Source organism: Salvia hispanica, chromosome 4 (assembly GCF_023119035.1).
Source record: "Salvia hispanica cultivar TCC Black 2014 chromosome 4, UniMelb_Shisp_WGS_1.0, whole genome shotgun sequence".
NCBI lineage: Eukaryota > Viridiplantae > Streptophyta > Magnoliopsida > Lamiales > Lamiaceae > Salvia > Salvia hispanica.
The window spans coordinates 8,650,968-8,661,025 of NC_062968.1; the positions used below are offsets into that span (position 1 = coordinate 8,650,968).

Below are 10,058 nucleotides of genomic sequence, written 5' to 3' on the forward strand. Positions count from 1 at the left end.
GGAAGGCAAACACAAAGTGTCTATCCTCTACTAGAACTCAATTACTATCTGGAGAAACGAGAATTTTTGGAAAACTTTTTGAAAACAGAAAACAATTGAAAATAAATAACAACTAGATGCGAATAAAACACAGAGACAATCGATAGAGATAAGGGAATCCCAGGGATGTGCGTTCATAGTTATGGTTATACAAATTCCAAACTATAATACCCTAGCACAGTTATTACTTTGATAGGACGAGTCGCCTAGCTTATGCTCATGCGATGCAAACGTTGATTACAAGATTAGGGTTGTCAATCCTAACACGTAACTCCATAAAGTTCCTAAGACCCTTGAAAAGTCCTCACTCTCAATTAACAGTTTCGTTTTAAGGGAAGCTAACTGTAGCGTCTAATAAGTGAATCTAACTCGCTAGAACTCTCTCACAGTTATGAAGCAAGCTATATTAAACCATACAGGATTATGTCACTCAATCATGCAGCATTAGAACTACTCAAGGAAGAAACAAAGTAAAAACAAAACGGATATTAAATAAAAAATTGAAATTGTATAACCAAAGTCGTTACTAACACATCCCTAGAATCCTATGAGTTTAGTTACACATAATGGAATAAGCTAAACACATAGATTGAAGGGAAGACAATTTGAACATAAAACTAAAGCAAATAAAACCCGTAGGTTGAATCCTTGTCGTTCTTGATGTTCTTGAAATCCTTCTCCAATTCCTTGCACAATTGAAGTACTCTAGCTTTTGATCTCTGTGAATTATTTTGCAAGTAGAAGCTCTCTCTCTTTTTGATGAAGCTTGGGGTCTTATTTATAGGGGAAAGCCAATCCTTGTTGTAGAAGGAAAAGATCTTCAAAATATGGTAAATCTTGGAGCAAATCTAGGGCATCTCGGATTCTCCGCCTTTCGGTCCGCGTTGGAGTCCAGAGACTCTGTTCCTTCGGCGGCGGACCGCCGTACGAGCCGGGCGATACGTCTCTTCCAAGTGTAATTTTTCGAGGCGGACCGCTGCATTGATCTGCCCGCCGGGCGCCGGCGGTCGCCGTCTCGACTCCAGATTTCCAGACTTTGCATTTTGACTCCCTTTTTCGGCTCAATTATGCACATTTCTCACAAAACACGTCAAAATACCAAAATAGACAAAATATGCAAATAATGGACGTGACCTTCGGCGGCGGACCGCCGACGACTTCCGGCGGTCGCCGGGCGATACGTCTCTTCCAAGTGTAATTTTTCGAGGCGGACCTGCTGCATTGCTCTGCCCGCCGGGCGCCGGCGGTCGCCGTCTGACTCCAGATTTCCAGACTTTGCATTTTGACTCCCTTTTTCGGCTCAATTATGCACATTTCTCACAAAACACGTCAAAATACCAAAATAGACAAAATATGCAAATAATGGACGTGTAGAGTGACTTTGACATAAAAAACGGACCAAATAATGGCCTTAAAACAGTGCAAAATCCGAGCGTATCACTTAGCTGGGACGGAGGGAGTATCTAATCTTCTTACCCATATGCATATACATGCAAGATAATAAGGCATAAATACATATTTATACATATTGGGTAGTGATATAATGAAAACCATATATCTAATACAAACTAAAATTTTTAATCCTATCCACTATTTATTATAGATCAATGATGGTCAAACTGAGAGCACAGTACATATCAGGTAACTCACAACCTTCAGGTCAAGAGAATTCACTAGATCACAGGTTCTAGGAGATCATAAACCGGGAAGATCCGGGAAGATTCGGGTCGTTGGACTCACTCTCAGTCAAATGTCAAAAACCTCAACCCTCTACACTATTAATTAGTATAGGTAACCAAAGGATCGATCTCACAGAGAAGGATAGGACGCGAGTTTGAATCTAGAGGACTTGGGAATGGGGTTGGCTACTGCCACGCAATTTTGGGTTGAGAGTTTTAACTACTAGACTTGGGAAAATGTAGAATTACCTAATTTAACAGCTAGACCTAGAAAACGGAAAAGACAACGCACGCATGCATCATGAGACAAAGATCAAGCAGAGATCGGAACTTAACAACTAAAAGTTACTAGACCTGGTAAACAGACTTCCTAAAAACAAATAAGCAAACGAAAGCATGCAGTGGGGACCATTTTCCTAAAACAGAAAGGTACGAATGAAAAGCTGCAGCAATGAAATTCTAACTCTAACTGACAGCGATCTTCATCTCTTCCAACAATCTAAGCATAAACATGTGGAAAATAGAGCAACAAAACAGATCGGAACAGAGCATACCTAATCGGACGAAAATTACGATTAACCGGAAAATACAACAGATCTACAACTACTAGACGAAGTAAACAGAAAAACAAAAACTATACATTCATAACCATGCAGAATTTCACCACCCTGTTTAGATCCACACGTCGAATGCTTAATCCACTCCGGATCCAAGCAATCCGAACTCAACAATGACAAAACCCATCTCCGTCAACTCCGATTTAATAGATTTACTCTGATCAACAACAATTAAACCACGATTCAGCCCCGATCCAACAGGTCAAGTGCGAAAGGCATCCAAAACAAGTAAATAGCACAGATCAACATAAATCGGAAACCAAAATGGAACGTAAACTTCCATAGCTAAAATATTCAGAATTTCAACACAAAGCGGTCGCCGAGCTTCAAACGTCGAAGTCTCGGCACAAAAACCACCAAAACAGCAAGTAAAATAGTAATTGTATCGCCCTCCTTGAGGACGGTGTTACACCACGATCAAACGAAATACAGAAGAAACCCCCACTGAATTACCCCATTTGTGTGCAGTGTGTAGAGAAATGTGTGAAAAGAGTGAGCTAAGAGCTAGAGCATGTGAATGATGAAATTGTTGATATCTTCTTTGATGCGTGCTCCACTATTTATAGACGAGGACTTTAGCTTCTAGACTCTTATTTGAATTCTCCATTTTGCCCTTCTCCAAGAATTCTCCTCCGTCTGGCAAATTGATGCTCTTTTGCTCTCTTTTCTGCTTCTTTCCTCCGCCTGGCAGATGTTCTCCTTCATTTCCTAGGCCTGGCGGATTTCTCTACACACCTGACTTAAAACATGTGTTAAGACCCTGGAAATAACTGAATTTACCCCCATAACCGATGCATGAAATTGGCTTTATCAATCAACGCTTATTATGTTTCAAGATTAAAATTTTAATAACTTCGATGAATTTGTCAACAGAGGGTACATTAGACACTTTTACAATACGGTGAGTCATTTAATTATAGAATAATTGTGTAATCCTGATTTTGCCGTTCTCTCTCCTTCCACTATTCATGTTAATTAAACCGTTTCAATTACTCCCCCTTATTCCAACTTTTTGCCTTTTTCGTCGTTCTCTCCTCTTTTCGACTATTTTCCCCCTCGTTCTCTCAATCATTTAACGGCCGCGGCGGCAATTATTTGTGAAGCAGCAACAGAACAAAAGAATCAATGCAATTTCAATGCAAAATATCACCAACAGCAGAACAAAAGAATCAACAAAATTTCAGCGCAAAAAATCAACACAGATTTCAAAATTCTACAAAAAAGCAACACGATCGATTCAACACAAATTCAACGAAAAATCAACACAGATTTAGAATCAACATAGAATTAATACGATTTCAACAAAATATTCAACTTCAGCAGAACAAAAAACAACAACGCAATTTCAGCGCAAAAAATCAACACAGATTTCAGAGTTCAACAAAAAAGCAACACGATCGATTAAACACAAATTCAACAAAAAATCTTCATAAAATTAACGCAGAGTTTAGAATCAACATAGAATCAACACAAAATTCAACATCAACAAAAAATCAACGCAATTAAAGTTTCGATGTCAATTACAGAGGTGTTAAGATCCTTTCGAAGATGTGAATATTTTCAGGTTTGGAAGGTGGGAGAGAAATTAGGAACGCATAAACCGTTCAGAAACTTAACATACAAAAATACCCTATGTTGACAAAATACATGCTCTTGTTGAGATAGAAATTCTACGCAATATAAACTACAAATCTATTATAATTAATTGCTAGAGTTAAAATTTTGAGTCTGTATTAGATATATGGTTTGCATTGGATCACATCCCTATATTATTACATACTTATTAACATCTAATCAATCATTTTATGTATGGAATTAATCTCTACAATTATACAGATAAAATAATTAATTCTAAGATACACTATTATAAAAAAGGAAACGATAGTTAACAATTAATTTATATAATCATGCAAATCAAATTGATACTATAAGTTTTGATTTAGATTGATTAGTTAATTTATTTAATAATAAATAAAATAAAAGAAATCAAATCGATACTATAAATTTAAGTTTTGATTTAGATTGATTAGTTAATTTATTTAATAATAAATAAAATAAAAGAATATTTATATATGATATGAGAAAAACAAATATATTCAAAGAATTAAGAATATATATAGTAATAGATGTCACCCTTTTCTTTTTAATTTATTCCACAAAAAATGTCATATTTTATTTTTAGAAAAAGTTCTACCTCATATGTTAACATTAATATAAGGGCATGTTCAGGTTGTTTGCTATGGAAAAGTCATGATTAAATCTAAATAAGTTTTGGAACTGTATATATAACCCACATATATATCTCCGCATTCGGGAGTTTAATTTTCAAATTATAATACTTGAAGTCAGTGTTTTGGTATTATTTATGAATAAATTATATAAGTCTGAATTCTTCTATGACCAAAATGCCCCCGCCACCACTTCTGCACACACCACTTTCTCGTTTTGCAAATTGAACAAAACAACTCCACCCCTCCATCCATCCATCCATGGCAATCAAGAGGAATAAGTTTCATCCCAGGCTCGTGAGCATGGGGATGGAGTTGTTGGCCTCCATGGACAAAACACATCTCCTAAAATCCCGTGTTAATTTCTAAGTATATCATCTATTATGGGACAAAGGAAATATAAAATTGAGATGCTGCCGGGCCTGGGCTGGTATTGAGTTTGTAAAAAGGCTCAATTAGAGCCCGTTTAACCTAGTAAGCCCATCCCAACTCACTATTTTGTTCTCTATCTCTGCCGCACGATTTATTGCTCTTTGATTTTCAGGCTTTGAATAGGTTCAGAATTGAGAAAATTGGTAAACAATTGAATAGGTACAGAATTATTATGAGAAAATAGGTAAACAAAGTGAAATCCAAATGGTAAAAATGAAAAGGTAATAGAAAAAAGAAAATGGGGTGTCGAAATTGCAAAGCGGTGAAAATTTAGGGAGCTAAAATCAATTATTGCAAATATAAATAAAAATTTATTGAAAATTTAAGATTTACAGCTGTTGATTGTAGTAATTAAAAAAAAAGGAAAACCTCTGTTATTTCTGTGCCTGTATCTCTCTGCTTGGTTGTCTCTGCATTTGAACAACAGAAAGGGGATTCGGATTTCGGAGTGTAAAAGAAGTCAAAAGATGAGCGTCATTGATTTACTAACTCGTGTGGATGCGATCTGCAAGAAGTACGATAAATACGATGTCTCGCAGAAGGATTCCGCCATCTCCGGCGAGGACGCCTTCGCCCGCCTCTATGCCGCCGTAGAGTCTGACATCGAGGAAGCGCTCCAGGTTTGAATAGTTTCTACTACTTAATTTTACTCACGTTGACTCAATTTTCGAGATTTTGATTTTGATTTTGATTTTGATTTATCTTTGCAGAAAGCGGAGACAGCTGCCAATGAGAAGAGTAGGGCATCGGCTGTAGCGATCAACGCCGAGCTTCGAAGGACCAAGGCCAGGTTGCTCGAAGAAGTTCCAAAATTGCAGCGATTAGCTGTTAAGAAGGTTCTGCTCTGTCTGGATATTCGCTTTAGGGTTATAGGTTCAATTAATTTGTCATTTTATGTCATCATCTTCATATTCATTGTGCGATTTGGTGAAACGTTGGATTGATTTTTCTCTCTCTCTTATTTGATAACTTATCAAGGATTTCATTGTTAAATTCTTTGTAATCATCAGTCGCTTAGATAAAAGGATACCTGCATTGTTGGTAAAGGTTTTATGACCTTTTCAAGTCCAAACCCATTTTGTTATAGTTGCTTGAATCGGCGGTTTGTGAACAATTTGTTCAAGGAAGCTGGTTCTAAACTAGGATGTCGAGGCAGCTTGAGCTGACAAAGAAAAATGTGGAGTAGCTATTACCAGATAGGGCCAGTAGCAATTTGGTTATTTGTTGACTTTACATGTTAATCCATACTTGTGCCTTGTGGCACCGGGCCCTAAATTCATGATTTCAAGACCGTGATGGTTGGAGTACCTTTTTGGCGCCGTGCCCTAAATTCATGATTACAACTACCTTGGGACGGATGGAGTAGTTAATAGCAGAAAGGGCCAGTAGCAATTTGGTTATTTATTGCCTTTACATGTTAATCCCTACTTGTGTCTTGTGGCACCGTGCCCTATATTCATGATTTCAAGACCGTGATGGTTGGAGTACCCCTAAATTCATGATTTTAACTACCTTGGGACGGAGGGAGTAGTGAATAGCAGATATGGACTGTAGCAATTTGGTTGTTTATTCGCTTTACATGTTAATCCCTACTTGTGCCTTGTGGCACCGTGCCCTAAGTTCATGATTTGAAGACCATGATGGTTGGAATACCAGAAGTCTAGAACTGACGAACTGGCTGATGTCCAATTTAAAATGCCAAATGGGTGTTTCCATCGAGTCAATTGCTTACTTTTTCCATTTTATTGTATCTGTAAACACTCCTTCATGACTTTTCTTCAAGGTATCAACTTCCAAGAGAAGGTGGGTACTGAACATTGGTGTGTGGTATTTTGGCCTGATCTAAATTTTTTGAATGAGAGAGGTCACCCTAGGGTTCTGTTTTAGTTGCGAGCTATCATATATTGGGGGTTTTAATGTTAGTAAGCTGGCGTTAATTCAAACTACTGATTTAAATCGACTGTTTTAGGGAAATTTGAACTGAAACCTTATATTTATTTATTATTGTTTCATTTTGCAAAACTGATGCAATCTGGTCTCACACACTCTCTGGGCTGGAGGTACCATTTTACAGTCATGTTGGAGCTACTTGGTCTCCTTAAAATGTTGTAGTTTATGATCCATTGACACTTCAGCCCGTGTTTTGTTCTTGATGATAAATAATTTCATCATTCATGTCACATTTTAAAGTTTGTGAAATAAATAATGATGTTGGTGTTCATTTCAGGTTAAAGGACTTTCAACAGAAGAACTCACTGCCCGTAACGATCTGGTCCATGTCTTGCCTGATAGGATCCAAGCCATACCAGATGGGTCTGCAGCACCACCCAAATCATCCGGGGGTTGGGGAACGTCAGCTTCAGCTCCTCGTACAGAAATAAAATTTGATTCAGGTTTCTTTTCCTGTTATGTATCCATTGTATTCATCTCGTGTTTCTGTGTGCAATCTCTTCTGCTTCTGGTGGAGCTCATTGGGGTTTTATTGACTATCTGTTGATGCTGAGTTTTAGATGGGAAGTTCGACAATGAATACTTTCAGAATACAGAAGAATCAAGTCAATTCAGGCAAGAGTATGAGATGCGGAAAATGAATCAGGCAAGTGCCTTTCTGAAAATGCATAGTCTAGTGTTATTTTGGAGGAAGCTTTCACAATTTTTTGGATTATTATTTTCAACAATTGTATCATCTAAATCATAATGCAGGACCAAGGTTTGGATGTCATAGCAGAAGGTTTGGGTACACTGAAAAACATGGCCCAAGATATGAATGAGGTTACCTTTCTTCTTCCATTGCTGTTCTCTTTACTTGTTGATATCTGATACTTTAGTTTTGGTTGTTTGCCAATTGCCTATTCTACAATAATCTCAAATTCCATACAATATGTTGCAGGAATTGGATAGGCAGGTCCCTCTAATGGATGAGATTGACACAAAGGTTAGACACTCAATGCAAACATATGACTGGTGTGAAGATTTGAGTAATATTATTCTTCGTGACACATGTTTTCCTTTGCCTATCAGCATCTCCTGTTCCCTCCATATTTGTAGACATTACACTGTGTGTTCAAATGCTTTATAGACATTACTCCTCTCTTTTGCTTACTAAAATAAAATGTTCAATCAAGAATCAAGGTTACTATATGGCCCATGAAAAAGCATATAAATTTTACTAAATGAAAACATGTATGGTTTCCTGAGAGTTCCTACCACAAAGCTCTCAGCGCAATTGCACCTTTGTTTGGTGATTCAAGTGTGTACTTAAAGCTTAGATAGTACTTTCATTTGCCAGTTTAGCACTATTTTCTATTAACTTTGTTAAAGAGAATTGTAGGTTCTGTGTTTGACTCAATTTGACTTTGAGTGAGAGAATTCATAGCTTTTCAATTGATTGCTTACAGGTGGACAAGGCAACATCTGATCTGAAAAATACCAATGTCAGATTGAAGCACACTGTCAATCAGGTGATTTTACTTTCAAGTTCTTTAATATGTGCATGTTCTTTATGAGTAAATCTTAGAAGATATTGATCATTGAACAATCACGAGCTGTTTAAATCAACGTGAGTTGATGTTTTCCCCATCATCGTAAATGGATTAAGAAGCATCCTGTTGTCTATGTAGCATGGGATTGACTTTGCAATTTCTACTCTTGTTGATGTGCTTTTGGTCTTGTTGCAGCTTAGGTCTAGTCGAAACTTCTGCATCGACATCATTTTGCTGTGTATAATCCTTGGAATAGCAGCCTATCTGTACAAGTAAGTTTTTATAGCAATTCATTTAAGATGCTAATTTTCTTGCTTTAAGTAAGATAATAAGACGTGCTTGCTTGCAGTGTGTTGAAGAAATGAAGGTTCTGCTGCTGCTATGTGTGCTTGCTTTCATGAAGGTGCTGATGCTGTGTTACTGATCGGCATACGTGTGTCACAGTGTGTGTATTTGTTTCAGAGAGATATGGTTACTGGTGTTCTAATATTTGTATAATTAATTCTTGATCTAATACAATCATTCAGATTCGTATATCTTTATCTAATTCAATCATTCAGATTCGTAAAATGTGTACATAATTACACTTTGATAAAATATTACTCGAAAAGAAATAGGGGAAACTATAAACACAAATATTAGTAGTATAAAAAAGCATCATGAAGGGATAGATTCAAATTGGCATATAGGTATTCAATTAAAGCTATCGTTGCGTCAGTTTTAGAGTAAAAAATGGACATTACGAAAAACTTTTCGTCTCTTTTAATGTAAACATACAACAACACATGAATATCACAACAATCCAGAATACAAGAAGCACGTTCTAATATAGACCGTTGAGCGAAAACTGTGAGGCCATTACTCGAATCAAGAAGCCGTGACTCAAGGTTCTCTACAACTTTAGTGGTTGATAAACAGACTGAACCTCCCATCCTTGTTGAGGATGGAAATCACACTAGGTGGCCCAGTCGGTGCACCGGGAACTGGATGAGTAGCTGACAATGGCGGATCCAGAAACTAAAAATCGTGGGGTCGAACGAGATAATAGTATTACAATATTTAAATATATATATATATATATATATATATATATATATATATATATATATATATATATATATATAGAGAGAGAGAGAGAGAGAGATGATCAAAATAAGAATGCATTTAAATCCAAAAATGCAGCCCAAATCTTGGCCCTAGGATTAGATGATCTAATGGTCAATAACTAACCCAAAACACGGAAGGTCATAATTAAGTAGTTTTAGGTCATATTATAAGATTTGGGTTTATGTCATGTTAAGATCATTTTAGGTCATGCTTTGTTAGCATGACCTAAAAATAAACTAACTATGACCTAAAAATGTCTTACGTATGACCGTGTTCTGTGTTTCTGTATTTAAATCTGGTCTTCATAGATCAAAATCCTATATATATATATATAAGGGGTGTATTCAGATGAAAACCATAATGTATATTAAAACATCAAACCATGTAAATAATGTACATTATACACACTAATAATGTACATTTACATTATATGAATTCTGTACATTATGCTGACAGTACATTATACATGAATAA

General features: G+C 36.5%; 1 protein-coding gene across 2 annotated transcripts; it reads left to right on the forward strand.

The window, feature by feature from the left end:
* The first annotated feature begins 5,348 nt into the window (after positions 1 to 5,348).
* Positions 5,349 to 9,013, forward strand: LOC125218424 (syntaxin-71-like). Of its 2 annotated transcripts, none has more exons than XR_007175957.1 (9): positions 5,349 to 5,615; positions 5,706 to 5,831; positions 7,223 to 7,388; positions 7,506 to 7,591; positions 7,699 to 7,767; positions 7,886 to 7,930; positions 8,394 to 8,456; positions 8,678 to 8,749; positions 8,827 to 9,013. XR_007175957.1 is itself a non-coding variant. In XM_048120090.1 (9 exons), exons 1-9 carry the CDS (start codon positions 5,463 to 5,465, stop codon positions 8,840 to 8,842), a joined length of 801 nt encoding a protein of 266 aa, XP_047976047.1. In that variant the 5' UTR covers positions 5,351 to 5,462; the 3' UTR covers positions 8,843 to 9,013. The 2 variants fall into 2 exon arrangements, 1 of the variants encoding a protein (XP_047976047.1); XM_048120090.1 differs by having other exon boundaries at positions 5,351 to 5,615; positions 8,673 to 8,749.
* The last annotated feature ends 1,045 nt before the right edge of the window (positions 9,014 to 10,058 follow it).